The 16,281-nt window shown below is 34.9% G+C and overlaps 2 protein-coding genes across 2 annotated transcripts; one reads left to right on the top strand and one right to left on the bottom strand.

The window, feature by feature from the left end:
- Positions 1-1,133: 1,133 nt before the first annotated feature.
- LOC128036138 (uncharacterized) lies at positions 1,134-2,385 on the top strand. The gene is made up of 5 exons (XM_052627019.1): positions 1,134-1,257; positions 1,399-1,544; positions 1,720-1,787; positions 1,939-2,135; positions 2,309-2,385. The coding sequence occupies exons 1-5, from the start codon at positions 1,134-1,136 to the stop codon at positions 2,383-2,385; spliced, it is 612 nt and encodes a 203-aa protein (XP_052482979.1).
- Positions 2,386-4,316: 1,931 nt separating this feature from the next.
- LOC105783565 (alpha-1,4 glucan phosphorylase L-2 isozyme, chloroplastic/amyloplastic) lies at positions 4,317-10,827 on the bottom strand. Its single transcript, XM_012609105.2, has 15 exons — positions 10,456-10,827; positions 9,907-10,136; positions 9,696-9,797; positions 9,267-9,443; positions 8,795-9,070; positions 7,956-8,227; positions 7,692-7,809; positions 7,198-7,593; positions 6,940-7,092; positions 6,545-6,673; positions 5,969-6,205; positions 5,745-5,821; positions 5,267-5,453; positions 4,977-5,177; positions 4,317-4,680 (listed from the first exon to the last, which is right to left on the bottom strand). The coding sequence occupies exons 1-15, from the start codon at positions 10,649-10,651 to the stop codon at positions 4,564-4,566; spliced, it is 2,868 nt and encodes a 955-aa protein (XP_012464559.1). The 5' UTR covers positions 10,652-10,827; the 3' UTR covers positions 4,317-4,563.
- Positions 10,828-16,281: the final 5,454 nt, after the last annotated feature.

Here is a 16,281-nt window from a genome sequence, read left to right as displayed (position 1 = left end):
AGGTACTTTGTACTCTTCATTGATGATTATTCAAGGTTACATTGGGTAAATTTTTAAAGAATAAGTCAGATGTTTATGATTTTTTCTGCAAATTTAAAGCTTTGGTTGAAAACCAAGCAAATTGCAAACTGAAATGTTTGAGGTCTGACAATGGTTCTGAGTATGTATCTCAGAAGTTTCAAAAATTGTGTGATGAAGCTGGAATCCAACACCAATTGACTACTGTATACACACCACAGCAAAATGGTGTCTGTGAAAGGAAAAACAGAACAGTCCTTGATATGGCTAGGTGTTTGTTATTTGAGGCTAAAATGCCTAATGCTTTTTGGGCTGAAGCTGTGAATACAGCTGTTTACTTGTTGAATAGACTGCCAACTAATGCAGTCAAGGGTAAAACACCCTTTGAAGCCTGGTTTGGACAGAAACCATCTATCACACATTTGAAGGTATTTGGTTGTCTATGTTATGTGTTGGTACCTGAGGAAAGAAGAACCAAGTTGGACGGAGGTCCATGCTGAGGGTGTTTGTTGGCTACAAAGAAATACAAAGAAGGGATATAGAATTTTGATCCACTAACTAAGAAGGTTGTAGTGAGCGGATGTAAAGTTCAATGAAGAAAACAATTTGGAAATGGGATGGAATTGAAGCAAATTTGCACGAGGTAGATCGAATGACATTGATTTGCGACAAGTTGACATTGAAGCGATCATTGAAGATAGTTGTGATGATGAACCTGTTCGAGGCACTAGGACATTAGCTAATATTTATGAAAGATGTGCATAACTCTACTAGAGCCTTCATGTTTTGAAGAAGTCGCAAAAGAAAGGTCTTGGCAAGAGGCTATGGAACCGAATTGAGAATGATTCGAAAAATGACACTTGGGAGCTTGTTGATAGACACGAAAATAGAAGAATCATTGGTGTAAAATGGGTCTTTAGAACTAAAAACAATGTTGATGGTACTTTGAATGCACACAAGGCCGATTGGTTGTGAAAGGGTATAGTCGTGACATGGGGTTGATTTTTCGAGACTTTTGCACTGTTGCAAGGTGGACACTATCGATCGCTTGCTTGCTTTGGCGACTCAAAAGCACTTGGAAGGTGCACCATTTAGATGTTAAGTCACCTTTCTAAATGGCTTTCTTAATGAAGAAATATTCATTGAGCAACTTTGAGGGTTTTGAGGTCCTTGGTGAAGAACATAAGGTTTACAAGTTGAAAAAGGCCTTATATGGCCTAAAACAGCTCCAAGAGCACGGTATGAGAGGATTGATGGCTACCTAGCAAAGCTCGGGTTCACAAAGAGTGTCGGTGAGCCTACACTCTATGTTAAGAAGGATCGAAGGAAACCTTGCTAATTGTTTCCTTGTATGTTGATGATCTGCTAGTCATTGGTCAGAAGATGAACCGATAGAAGACTTTAAGAAGCGGATGCAACATGTCTTTGAGATGACTGACCTTGGTCTAATGACCTATTTTCTTGGTATGGAAATCGGACAAGGAAGTGATGGTATTTTCATAAGTCAACAAACATTTGCTTCCAAGGTGCTTGAAAAATTTTGCATGTCGAAATGCAAATCACCACTACACCAGTTGCATTGGGGAAAAATTATCAAGTGCCGATGAGCATGATCGAGTAAATGAGAGAGCATATAGAAGCTTAATTGGTTGTTTGCTTTATTTAACAACAACTAGACCGGACATTGTCTATCTTTGTTAGTCTACTTTCAAGGTTTATGCACCTTTGCATAATGTGGCACATCTGAAGGCGACTAAAAGAGTGTTAAGGTATGTCAAAGGAACCATCGATCTTTGGTGTGAAGTTTTGGAGGAAAAGAAGTTTGAAACTCTTAGGCTATTCGATAGCGATTGGGGTGGTCGATTGATGACATGAGGAGCACTTGAGTTACTTTTTCACCTTAGGATCGAGTGTTTTCAGCTGGAGTTCAAAGAAGCAACAAACTGTTGCACAATCTACAGCAGAGGCTGAGTATATCTCAGCTGCAGCAGCAGTGAATCAAGCCATTTGGCTTAGGAAGATTTTGGGTGATTTAAATGAAAGTCAAATTCAGCCTACTGAAATTAGAGTGGATAATCAATCAGCTGTGGCCATAGCCAAGAATCCAGTCTTCCATGGTAAGACTAAACACTTCAAAATCAAATTCCATTTTGTTAGAGAAGCTGAGCAATCGAGAGAGGTTAGCTTAATTCATTGCATTTCGAAATTCACTAGTCGACATTTTAACTAAATCATTGGAGCCAACCGATTTAATGCTTTGAAGGAAAGGATTGGTGTTTGTTGCATACAGTCCAAGGAGGAGTGTTGAAGCCGTGGCTGCATTGCAACAAAGAACCAACAAACAAATTGGTCAAAGACCAACAATGACAAATTGTACAATTTTAGCTTGCTATCTTGTTTTGTAGCAAAGAAATGGAGTTGGTTCGGTTATAAAATTATTTTTGAATATTTTGTTCCTATGGAACTTAGCCTAAATCTTTGTAATGAGTTAGCTAAGTTAGTAGGAAAGATTGACTAATGTAATAGCTGGTATGCCAGCTTTCTTTTGTATACAAGTTGCTATATTTTTAGTAAGTATTAAGTAAGAGCAGTTAAATTAGTAGGTAACTGTCAAATACTTTTGTAACCTTCATATATTCAAAATTTGAATGAAATTATGATGACTTTCAGTTACAAATTTTCTTGCTGAGTTCTTTTCTTTTGTTTTTTCTTTCATTCGTTTTTGCTTTCTTTGCTATTGCCATTGCCATTTATCCAACAAGTTTAAGGTCAAACTCTTTTCAAAGTTTAGCTTCTGAAAAAAGCTTGAAAAACAATTCTACGTGTTGCCTCAACTAGATAAGCCATTATATATATGTGTGTATGTATCTGTATATCATTGTGTCTCCCCTTGACTTCACTTTGTGCATGCTTAATAAAAAAAATTGTTGGAGGTGGAAACAGACCTAATTCATTGCAGGTAATGAAAAAGAAGAAAGAGAAAAAAAGGAAGGGGTAAGGAGAGTGATTGAGAGGAAATATTTTGGACTATCTAACTACTAAATTAAAGTTAAGCAATCTGCCCTTTTTATCTGCTAAATAAAGTGGGTGTTAGTTGCATTGGCTACGCTTTTAGAGACTCTACTACATAGGTGACTTTGATTATACCCAAAGCAACTTTTCAAAGCTTGAGGAGTTATTCCAAACTATATATTTAATTTGCTAAGTTTCGCACTTTATTGGCGAACACTAAAATCTCTTTTAGGGTTCTAAACCCAACTTTTAAGGGGACCATATATATATATATATATTAAAAAAGTGTAGAACATGCAGGAAAGTGTGTGGAAGTATAATATAGTATCATCCCTTTCAAAGTTTGCATATGGTTTTTTGCGGTTATAATTGTTCTATGAAGCAAATCAAACAGGCTTTAAGTCTACATCAGACTGTCTTATAATTAAAAAGTAGATTCTCATTATGCATCTGGTCTGATCTCTGGTGCAAGAGAGATACATATCAAATGAAAATAAAAATTCTTTTTAATTTGTTTGGTACATAATGAGTACGCTTTCAAGTAAGAATTGGGGTTGATGGTGATGATGACCATGGCATTGTTGTCTGATGGAGACTTAAAAATATATGTATTTGCTTGAGATTTTAGGTCATCAACAAAGGTAAATTGTTGAGGGATTCTAAAAGCTCTCGGTCTCAGGTCCGTTGATAGAGTTATTGTATTTATTTGCTTCTAAAATAACAACTAAAAACAAGCTAAGGTTCCTTATATTTGTCCTTGGAGATCTTCAGATTTAGGATAATCTTAGCCCTATATATATAATATATATATATATATATATATAGCTAATTAAGCTCACTGAGTTCTGGTTAGTTCAAGTTTAAACAACTCTTGGTGTTTTACCTAGTTTAGCTGATAGATTAAGGTAATAGCCACTAACTTGTTGATCTTGCTGAACTCCATGCTTAACTCAATCGGTTCATATATATGTGCGTATATACACGCACATATTCACCCTTAAGAGGTGACATTTAGTAAGTTTAAGATTCAAATTTCAACGTCTACAACCCTTCTTTTTAATTCCCAAGCTAAGATCCCAAAGGGGAAAAAAACTAATGAAGATCTAATTAGATGAGCTTAAGAACCCAATCTGCAGATCCTGCAATGCCATTGTTACTGTTATGCAGGGCTCAACAAGGAAGATTTTTTAAAGTAATAGTTAAATTTTATGGGGGAAAAACTCAAGTTAAATGGTTCCCAATAGAGGTGCAAGTACAAAACCAGTTCAAAGTCAGGTCTTTGGGGATTGGAGCTGCAATATTTGGCATTTATTGAACCTTTAATAAGATTCTTGATCACGGTAAATCATAGCAATTAACAGCAGTCTGCATATATTTTGGCAGATTTCAGTTCCAGGCTTTCCATTATATTTTATTCCTAAAATATTATAAAGTGATCACAAGGTATAATATTGAGAACCAGCAACATTTACTTCTATACTTCAAAAAAGGGAGGAAGGTATTGGATAGGCTAAACTAGGGGTTCACCAGTAATCATGGCAGCACAACAGGATCAATCCTCCATATGTCCCTGGCATATTCATGAATTGTACGGTCACTGCTGAACTTGTATGAGCCAGCTGTGTTCAAAATCGACATTTTTGTCCATCTCTGTTAAAAAAAAAGGAATGAATTAAATCACAAAAGGTAGCAATGCAAGTATGATGATAGAGAATACCAAGAAAGCAAATACACACTTAAAAGTATGCAAGATAAAAACTTTCGAAGCTAGCTAGATAGTTTATACTGGGGAAGGTTTGGAACTATAGGGGTGAAGGGGCTTGGTATAATGATCAGTCAGTTATATATATGAGCTTCAAAGAGATCATACTAAGCAATAGTTGAACTACCTATGTACAAAGATCACTCCTTGAAAACATATGCAAGAGTTACCAAATGGTACTCACCTTTTGATCTCTATATGCCTCATCAACCTTGTCTTGGCACTCAATGTAACTGGGAAAGTCTTTTCCAACAAGGAAATAATCAGCACGACCGTACCCTTCATTTCCTTCCAAGGATCCCATCAGTTCTTCATAGTTGTAGGGACCAAAAACACCACTTCTTACATATGATTTCACCTCTTCAAACCTCGGGTCTGGCACAAACTGCAATAAGAGATCAAACAAAATATAAGAAAAGTGATTGCATAAAACCAAATTTTCATCTTTGCAAAAGAGAAAACCTAAGGGTTCACCTTTCCCTCCGCTCTTTCTTTCCTTAGCCCTGCGATTTCGTGAGCCTCTGCACCAAAGAGAAAGAAGTTATCTTCTCCAACCTCTTGCCTTATTTCAACATTAGCTCCATCTAAGGTTCCAATAAGGATGCAGCCATTCATTGCAAACTTCATATTGCTGGTTCCACTAGCCTCCATTCCGGCCGTACTAAACAATTGAAACAATGTGTTAGCCAGAGAGCTACATTAATCAGTAACAACCAACTGGTTTCCAGAAGTATATTGCAAATTAAACAATCTGCAGGGACTTATTATGCTTAAGTTGTATGTTATTCACAGTCATTGATTGAATTCAAAAGTAAGAACCTCACAACCAATTCTAATGGGTTTGATTGAAGCTATGGGGTCTTTTAAAAACCCTTTTCCAAGCAATTACCATTTTTTGGAAGATGTCAGATGAAATCAAATACAAAGAAAAAAGTAAGGAGCTAAATATAACCTTATATGCTGAGACAGCTCACTACCGGGAATAAGCATTTCAGCCACACTTACATTGTAATCAGGAACAAAGACAACCTAACAAAAGAACAACATTAAGCTTAAAAGCATAATTTGCAAATAGGTATGAAAAACAATATAGCTTATATAGTTACAAACAACATATATGACCAAAATGCAAAAGCAATTAACTCAAATAAAAAAAGAGTTCACCATATAAGATACCTTTAGAAGATCTCCTATTTCAGGATCATGGTTCACAGTAGCTCCAACATCTGTGATGAACTTCACTATCCTTTTGGCTTGTACATATGTAGCAAAAGCTTTTCCTCCAAATATGCATACCCGAGGAGCAAAGCTTGCTTTTCTTTCCTCATGGCTCATTCCTTTCATTTTCTTATAGCGGTAAACTATCCCCATAATGTTCAATAACTGCCGCTTGTATTCATGGATGCGCTTTACCTGCAATTACATCCCTTAGGTCTACTATTAATTCATAACTTATGAAGATAAGCCACAACTGTTATTGGGATAATTTCTTTTTCATAATTAAGGAGTTGTGTCCATCTTTAGATTTTAACAGAGTTTTTTGTATGCATGAACAATCTCCTGAGCTTGATAGCCAACTATTAACTGTACAATTTGAATGATTTGCAACTATGTTACCCGACCCTTCATTTTACTTAAAATATCACCATTTGACACGTGTAGTTGTATCCCACACATATTCAGACATGGATATTGGGAAATCTAGCTATGACAGAGTGAAGACAAGAATTAGTATTAACTAGGAAGAATAACCTGCACATCGAACATTGCATCGGGATTGACAATGTAGCCAGTTTTCTCTCTGAGGAAAGATGCAACCTTAACCTTGTTTCTTCGTTTTGCTTCCCTCCATTCAGATTGAAGATCCTCATTATCAGAAAACTGTGGATAATGCTCATTAGTCCTTCTAACAATGTGCATAAAGCCAGTATAATAAAGGTTTAATGAAAAATATACAATATAATTATATATTCTTTCCTCAACTGTATGTATGTAAAGACTACCAACTGAAGGAGAATATAACAGGACCAAAATGCACATCATTTCCCTTCTTAGCAAAAACTTTCTGGTAATAAAACTATATGGATTGGATACTATAGTTGATGAATTAAAACATTCGATCAAGTTTCGAGTTTGGATATACATACCTTACGAAGTGTGAGCAACTTCTCTGTATTTACAACCCAGTCTTCCGATCCAGTCCACTTTGTTATAATTTTACTCAAATCTGGATTGCAGAAGCGGATCCATCTTCTTGGTGTAACCCCATTTGTCTTGTTTTGAAATTTCTCAGGCCACATCTGCCACAAAGCAATATATATGTATATCAGAAGTCCTAAAATAAAACCAATGATTCAGTATGTGAGAACACATTGAATAGGAAAGGACTGTTTCTGGATGGCAACCTCATAGAAATCATTGAAAACTTCATTTTTCACTATTTCACTATGAATCTCGGCAACACCATTCACTGCGTAGCCACCGGCAACACAGAGGTTAGCCATTCGGACCAACTTGGGAAGTTTTGGATCTGGCTCAATGATTGGTGGCACCTCATTTTCCTCCTCAATTTCCTCTTCCTCAAGTTCGTCTTCCTCAGCTGTAGGTTCAGTTTCTTCATCAGAAACATCATCCTCTTCAGTTGATTCAATGGCCTCAACTAAACTTTTCTCTGGTTTAGCAATCATTTCAACCACTGACTCAGGCAACTCAATGTTATCTAGAATTCTCATTTGTTTCAGTTTTTCTTGCAACAGATCCAGATCCTCGGTTCCATACTCGTCAATAATGGTTTGAACCAGCTTATACACCAAATACAAACAGATGTTAGATTATACGAAAAAGAATATATGATCTTAAAGAAAAGGAGGAGAATTTCACAAGATTGCTTATAAGCTACCTCCTCATCAATCATTTTAATGATCTCAACATGTCGAGGAAGTAGTTTCTCCATCAGCTCCAGACTCCATTTCTCCAATGCCTCAGGTAGAACTGTATGGTTTGTGTATGCAACAGTTCTGGTGGAAAGGTCACCATTAATATAACTACAATCTACTACAACTAGAAGCCAGCTTAGTACTGCAGCTTATATTTCATTTATTTGCAAGGATGTAAGTCAATAACTACAAAGATTTATGATATGTAAGTCAAAGAGAGTAATTACCTTTGGGTGATATTCCAGGCTTGTTCCCAGCTCAAACCCTTGACATCAATCAATATTCGTATCAGCTCTGGAATGCAGAGTGTTGGGTGAGTATCATTCATTTGAACTGCAACCTTTTCAGGGAAAATTTCCCAATTCAAAAACTCTCCTGATCTTCTTTCGTAGCGTGCAATAATGTCCTGGAGAGAAGCTGAGCATAATGTATATTGCTGCTTCAGTCGAAGAGTCTTCCCCTCAAGTGACTCATCACCAGGGTATAATATGTAGCAAATCTGGTCGTTAAAAGAGATTATAGCATCATGTGAGAGATAGAATTACTATTTGTAACAATGAATGGATCAATTATGAAGAAAATTCCAGACTACTTTCAGTAGTGTAAACATGTTTTCAGAAGGCAGATTGAATATGTGATTCAAAGCACTCAAATTCAACTCGTAACGACTGGAATTTGGACATCTCCCCCATATCACCGTACTTACTGGAATTTGGCTGTCAGCTTACATATGCCTACATCAAAATTATTGTCCTCTTTGAATCCTGCAGGCGCTCAAAGCTTTGTTACCCTCCCTTGATTCCACCTAAAGACCTCTCCTTAAAAGGAAGGTGCACCTTCAAGTGAGAAAGGTTAAAGGGCTTGCTGGTGTCTAAAGAAGACAATTCCGTTGATGTAAGCATACTCAAGGTGACAACCGAATTTCGATACAGGCAGTGTGCAAGCCAGAGTTCCAAATCTCGGTCATCACACAATATCATTGTCCTGTTTCTCCCAAGACTACAAGAACTTCTTGGCTTTAAAGTGCATCAAAAGCATGAAGGAATGAATGAGTATGAATTCAAACCTTTTCTGCATTATTCATTGCTGAATAAGCTTTGGCATGATCTCCAGCGTTGAAAGCACTTAAATCAAACTTTTCTGGTGCAACTTTAGTAGACCATAGTCGGAGGTTAATTGTAGTTTTAGTTTTATATCCTGGTATAGGGACATCATAAGCAACAGCAGTTATATCTTCTCCTCCAACCCATTCTTTGATTCCTTCAGGGCCTGAAATGACTTCACCGTAAAATTTTACAGGGTATGACACATCATTTCTCACAATTTCCCATGGATTTCCCATCTGCATTGATAAGCAATAAATAATAATTAAGAAAACAAGAAAATGTCCTAACTAGACTCTTAAGATATGCCTGAAGTACCTTGTCCAAGACATATTCAGACCGATAATGGGATATGATACTCCAAATATATAGAAAATTTTGAGAACATTCGTGTTGGACACATAACTTTAATATAATTTTGTAATTAAAAGATACCTCAAGCCAATTTTCTGCAACTTCCTCCTGACCATCTTTTGTAATATACTGTTTAAACAATCCATATTTGTATCTAAGTCCATATCCCCAAGCAGGGTAATTTAATGTTGCTAAGGAGTCCAAAAAGCAGGAAGCTAAACGTCCTAAGCCACCATTGCCAAGTGCAGCATCTGGTTCCTGGTCAGCAAGAAACTGAAAACTTCAGTAACTCAAATAAAGCAAAAATGTGCAAAGCATAATGAATTTGCTTGAAAGGAATTCACCATTAAGTAAAACATGTAAAGGTTTTGTTTCCCTTTACTGATTACAGTTGCCAGGTCTTTCTTGGATAATTAAATTTCCCATTTTAAGCAAGTTCATTACTTTTTTCAACCTTCCGGTCTTAATTATGTTAAATATAAGTGTTTTTAAAATCATGAAGGATCTAACCTCCCTAGCTACATCCTCCAAATTGTGCCCCAGTTTCTTCAAAGCTTCTGCATAGGCTCCTGTAAGCTCTAAGTTACCAATGGCATTCAGCAAAGCTCTACCCTGCATCAATGGTGACTGGGAATATTTAACAAACATTTGGCCAAGTAATTTGGTTCCAAAAACCAAATCAATAGCAGGAAAAAGTGGACAAATTTAAGGCCAAATTAACCTGTAGATACTCCATAGAAAGATAATATGCTTGCTTCACATTGATTTTCTCATAGTAAGCATATGTAGCATTCCAGTTTATAATAAGCGAATCACGGACACTTTCGGCTGTTGCTTTGAACGCCTTGGGGAGCTCGAAATGGTCCGGCGCAAATGAGGGTGTGAACTCAGAATGGTATTTAATACTTGATGCAACGGATGCAGAATCTGGAACAAATGTATCTAAAGAAGCTGCAAATCACATCAACATATCACATTAATGATTCAAATGACCAAACAAAAAGATCAATAAAACACCATGATCAACATATTTAGGAGGTTTTGAGATCCATTAGTGGAAAGAAGTGAAAAACAAAGATAAAAAGAGGACCCTAAAAGCCACTTTAGCATTATATATTAGGGAATTCTTGAACCAAGTAATCTAGGGTACAAAACCCTTCAAGCCTCCATTACGAAACTATTCAAAACCTTCCCTTCACTGCCTACTAATAGGTTTATAAAGAGAAAAATACTATGAAATTGCATTAAGTGACTAAAAAGTGAAAGTAACCTTCTTCAGTGATTTGACCTTCTTCTTTGAGGTCCTGCCTTTGGTCACTGGCAACACTTTTGATAATGAATTTTCTCCTTGAAAAAGTAAAGCTTGAACCTTTTTTTAGGAAGAACAAATTTGGGTTCCTTGCTTTATAGTTAAAACAAATGAAGGTGGAGTGAAAACTGGTTGCAGAGAAAGGTAGAGACGCCATTGTTCCTGGTTTTCTTTATCAGTTTCCACCAATCACTACCTTTCCCTTCAGTTCAGAAAGAGTAAGAATGTTTCTATGATATTTAAAAAAAAAGAACAAATCAGTGAAAGAGAGAGTGTTGCTTTTGTCGTCTTATCTTCAATTTGGCGCTTCATCATCATCATCATCATTATCTCAATTTCTCATGTTATAAACGAGGGAAATTAACACTATAGTTATATCGTGTTCTTGAAATTAACGGATGCCATTTTGCTTAATGAAGTGTTACTTAGATTTGTAGTAACTCTCTTGTTTGTTAGTGAAATGGGTGTCATTAACATCTTGTTTGCAGTCAAAAGCATTTGATAAAAGTAATAATGATGCCATTAATGGAGATTATAGCATGTTTCAAACCAGATATTTCTGACCAAATAAAAAAATCAAAGATTGCGTTGGAGGTTAATTGTTAAGGAGGATGAGGTAAGCAAATTAAATTAAGACCGTTGGAAGAGGGCAAAAACAGGAGATTTTGGTCACATGGGAGAAGTTGAAGCATGTTTGGTTGTTGAAAGGGCAGAGAGGGAGGGACCATCTTAAGTAGAGGCCATGGCTTGTCGTTATATTAGATATTTTGCAGCAAAGAGGAAAAAATGTGATGCTTTTAAATAGAAACTTTATGAAAATTCTAGTCAAGCCAACCCCAAAATTTTTAGCTTTTACCAAAATTTCTCACATAATCTATTCCTATTCACCCTATTTATTTAAATGATTTAAATTTTTACACAAATATGCGTTTAAAGATTTAGTCGAAAATGTGGTTAATTAAAACTCATGGCTTAAATTGTAAAAATTAATTGTTATAGATTTTTAATTAGGGAAAGACTTGAAGACTTAAATAGCAATTATCCTAAGGACTAAAATGGCTAGTAGACCAATTCAAAATGGATGATAGTGGGATGTGATGTTAACTATCATTAGCATAGGTTAATTAAATATTAGAGTTTAACTAATCATGATTAAGTAAACTAATTAAGATTAACTAAAATTAATCTTAGTATATAAGTAAAACTTAGTGGGAAAAGATGACAAAAGTCATCATATTCTTCCCAAAGGCCACCATCCACCATTGTTATGTTAAGAAGAAAAGCTTCAAAACTGAAGTAACATTCGATCAACATTACAAGTAAGTTTTTAGCCTTTTTCTTTATAGACTTTTTTATCATGAGAGCTTGATTGAGGTAACCCGTATATCAATTTGTTTAATTAGTGAGATTTTGATAAGTTACCATTGTTGAGAATTGGATGAATTAGATGTGAAATTGATAGAAATTAAGGTTAGGTTATGAAAAATGACTAAATTGTACAGCTTAACAAACTTGATTGTTAGCTTGTTTACATCAGGGACCAAATTTAATAAAAAGAAAATCTATTATGAAATTATGGTAGAAATAGAAAGTATAAAGTCCTTAATGAATAACTGTGAAATCAGATTTCAATTTAAAGCTTTAGACTGAAAGTTATGCTTGTCTTGGTTTTAAGGGCTAAATTGAATAAATTACAAAATATGCATGAATTGATATTTGGTTGTAAATTGATTGGAAATTGATAGTGTGTTATATTTTGACTGCCCATAACTAACATCGACGTGAAACCTTCAAAAAGGAAAGGAAAAGCAAAAGTTGTTAACTAGTGACACAAGACCATGGTTTGTACTTTTTATAATTCGAGATAGAATTAATTGTTTGCATATATATGTTAGTTGAATGAGAGCATGTCAAGGTGAGTATGCCTTGATGATATGAAATGTTATGTTGAGTTTTGGTATGGATTATCAGGATAGGGGACTAAAATGAAAAATGACATTAAATACTTGAATTGTGATATGTGATATAGAAATTGAAATGAAATATGTTATATAATATGAAATATATGTATTTGATGATGAAATGGGATTGTAATTATGAAAATGATATGAGATCTAATGTGGACTGAATTGCAAAATGAAATTGAACATTAGTACCTATTAGTTGTTTGGGCTGTGTCGGATATAGTTGGCATGTCATAGGTAGGGGTATTCAAACGGTTAACCGATCGATTAACCGATCCGAACTAGTATTAACCGAATTAGCCAAACTTTTTGTTGGAAAATAATTGTTGAGTGATGAATGGTAAATTGATGCTCAAATTAAACAATTGTATCTCTTGGTTTAATATTGCATTTTTCACACAGTTGTATCTTTTGAACAATTGTATCTCTTGGTTTAATATTGCAGTTTTTTTTCATTCATTGTCTCTAGTCACTTATATCTATTAATTTTTCAACAAAACTCTTAATGAATCGGTCTAAATCTCTTCATTCATTTTGTCTCCTCTATATAAAGCCAAGTTAGGAGATTTCAAAAACAAATCATCAAAAACCATCAATATTAAAAATTCTTTCTAAATTCATTTCTCGTGGTGATAGAGAAAGGTAAGATTGTGTTCAATTGATCACTGTTGTTGTGCTACTACTGTGATCGTTTGTTGTTATATCCTGGGAGACAGACGTCCAATGTTACTCAAAGCACCAAGTAGAGGTCGAATCTGTCTTAGGGAAATTGTTCATACAGGCCTCAACAAAATTCTTCTTCTAATTTTCAACTCTGTCCGATTACAGGTATTCTATAATGTTACTACTACTGCATTGTATTGCATTATCATTGTTATTGACATATTAATACGACATACGATATTATATTTTCTTACAATCTTAAGAAAAAATTATTTGTTATAGTTTTAATCTAAGGCGTATAGGTTAACATCGTAACTTATTTAAGATTGGTTTATACTTCTATTTCAAAATTTAATTTATTTATAGATTCTATTTCTTCTTTCCAATTACAAAAAAAATGTCTCATACGTCAAACAACTCATCCAATTCAAAGGATGAGGCGATTGTCATTGCTCAGACTCAGGTTGCGAGTCAAACATTACCTGTGACTATAAGTTACAATGAAAAGCCTGCAAAATTCATCAGAGAGAATTTTAAAACACGACAACAGAAAAATTTGTTCCATTTGACCATGTTGAATATGACAAAATTTCTGAAGGATGATCCTCCTATTTTTAGAGAGGATGAGGAAGATGCTATTACCGCCTTCAACATTGTCAAAGCATGAAACAACTCTGATTTCTTATGTCGTAACTACATTTTGAACAGTTTATCTGATGAACTTTATGAAGTATATAGTATCAAGAAAAAGACTAAGGAATTATGGGAATCGATAGACCATAAATACAAAACTAAAGATGTTGGTGCTTAGAAATTCTTAGTTGCCAAGTTCTTAAACTTTGTAATAGTTTATTCTAAAGCTGTTGTAAATCAGGTGCAGGAATTCCAACTGATCATTCATGGTATTCTTATAGAAAGGATGGATATAAGTGTGATGGTCACTAAAATAACTATAAATACGATAAAGGCAAGCGCACCTATCGAACAATAGTATAGCTATGGTGAGTAGAGAATATCGTATCCACGAGGACTAAAAGTATTAGTAGTTATCGTTTTTCTATTATTTAGCTGACAATTTTGAGTGATGTGTTTTAATCTAAATTTGTTAAACTAATTTAACTAAGAACGCAACAAAAAATGATTCAAAGAAATAAATGAATATTAACCGGTGAGATAGACAATACCCAAGAATAAATCCACCTAAACTTCACCTATTATTATGAATCTAAATTGAATGATTTATTCACTTGTGTCTTGATCCGTAGAAATCCCTAAATTATGTTAATATCTCTTTCGTGAGTAAGAACAACTGACTCTAGGTTGATTAATTAAAATTTCTTTCTAATTAAAACATCTATCGTCGTATTAGCTCGATCTATGGATTCCCCTATTAGATTTGACTCTAATCCGGTAGATTTATCTCGTCCTATTTCTAGGATTGCATGAAACTCCACTCAATTATGCTGGATCTACTTTTAAACAAAGACTTTTGCTCCACTGAATTAAACACATTAAATATGAATTAATATCCCAGAAATATTAAAAAAAGAAATAAGCATACATAATTGAAAACAAGAATAAAGTATTTATCGCGTAAAAATAGAAATTAAATAAAAGGATTCATCATAATTTTCATCCTCCTTAGATAGCCAGGGAATTGGTTCATAAACATCTCAAAGTTAGAATAAACACAAGACATAAAAAAACTCATAAAAACTTTGAAAGAAATTAAAATGAGATCTTCGATCTTGATGGAGATCCACTTCCGAGTTGATTCTAATGGCGTTCTTCGAGTGTTTTCTTCTATCTTCTTTGATGGCTCCCTTATGTCTTCTTCTAATTGGTATTTATAGACTTTAGAATGCTTAGAAAGCCTAAAAATTATGTTTTTTTGAGTATTGGGAAGTAGGGTGCGAAATCAACATGGGCTGGCACATGGGCGTGTATCTAGCCCGTGTGGCACACATGGGCTTGCATCCAACCCGTGTGAAAATGCCCAGGCCTTGTGGCTCCTAAAAACAGCTCTATTTGTCTGATTTTGGCTCATTTTTCGCTCCTTTCGCTCCCAAATTCTCTCCTAAGTATAGAAACATGAATTTAAAGGATTAGGAGCATCAAATTCACTAATTTGCATAATTAATCATCCAAAAACACATTAAGAATGAGATTAAAATATGTTACTTTTATAGCTTATCAAAGTGAATCCTTTCAGGTAACAATCGTTATTGAAAAACTTTCCCCTACTTGAAATGACTTTAAGATATATCATAAGCATAAGAGAAAGGAAATGATAGTGGGAGATCTAATTGTCAGACTTAAAATTGAATAAGACAATCGAGGTGCGACTAAAAGGGTAAATAAAGTAACCAATCCTAACTTTTCCAAGGCAAACATAGGGGAAGTCAATAAGGACTCCAAGAAAAGAAAATGTTCTTAGACTAGGTCTAAACTAGGACCAAAAGGCAGTGTCTTCAAGAAGCCAAAATTCCAAGAAAATGCTTTAATTGCAATAAAATGAGACACAAGTCATCCAGTTATAGGTTTCTAAGGAGGGTTAGAAAGATCGGACAAAAGTCATCTGATTGTAAGCTTCCAAAGAGGGTTAGAACAAATGAGGCCAACATTGTGGAAAATATTTCTAGGGAAATATCTGATCTTGACCTTTGCGCTGTGATTTCTGAAGTCAACTTGGTTGATTCAAATCCAATAGAATGATGGCTTGATACTGGTACCACACGTCATATTTGTTGTTATAAGGACTCCTTTGTTGAGTTGGTTCCTTATGAGAAAGGGGAGAAACTCTATATGGGCAATGCTGCAACTTCCAAGATCAATGGGAAAGGCACTGTGATTTTGAAGTTGACTTCTGGCAAAAAGTTGAAACCTCAAAATGTGTTGTATGTGCCTGACATACGCAAGAATCTTGTCTCTGGGACCCTCTTAAGTATGCATGGCTTTAGGATGGTATTTGACTCCCAAAACTTAGTTTTTTCAAAAGGGGGAACATTTGTGGAAAGGGGATATGTATTAAATGATATGTGAAAATATGTGGAAAATCGATGCTATCTCTGTAAAAACTAATACTATGAATAAGAATAATGCTTCTTCTTCTATTATATGCTTGAGTCATTTGATTTATGCCATGGTCAGCTCGGACATG

Source organism: Gossypium raimondii, chromosome 13 (genome assembly GCF_025698545.1).
Source record: "Gossypium raimondii isolate GPD5lz chromosome 13, ASM2569854v1, whole genome shotgun sequence".
Lineage (NCBI taxonomy): Eukaryota > Viridiplantae > Streptophyta > Magnoliopsida > Malvales > Malvaceae > Gossypium > Gossypium raimondii.
The sequence above is the reverse complement of the archived record's forward strand: the minus strand, read 5'-3'. Positions and strand labels throughout refer to the sequence as shown.

Bases quoted from the DNA above. Each gene is read 5' to 3' on its own strand.
- LOC128036138 (XM_052627019.1), top strand. From the start codon at position 1,134: ATGGCTTTCTTAATGAAGAAATATTCATTGAGCAACTTTGAGGGTTTT. The intron at 1,545-1,719 runs GTGCTTGAAAAA...TATCTTTGTTAG, and splicing joins AACAAACATTTGCTTCCAAG to TCTACTTTCAAGGTTTATGC. The intron at 1,788-1,938 runs GTATGTCAAAGG...GAGTGTTTTCAG, and splicing joins GCGACTAAAAGAGTGTTAAG to CTGGAGTTCAAAGAAGCAAC.
- LOC105783565 (XM_012609105.2), bottom strand. From the start codon at position 10,651: ATGGCGTCTCTACCTTTCTCTGCAACCAGTTTTCACTCCACCTTCATT. The intron at 8,228-8,794 runs GTTTGAATTCAT...TTTAACGACCAG, and splicing joins CAATGAATAATGCAGAAAAG to ATTTGCTACATATTATACCC. The intron at 5,822-5,968 runs GTATCTTATATG...TTCTTTTGTTAG, and splicing joins AAATAGGAGATCTTCTAAAG to GTTGTCTTTGTTCCTGATTA.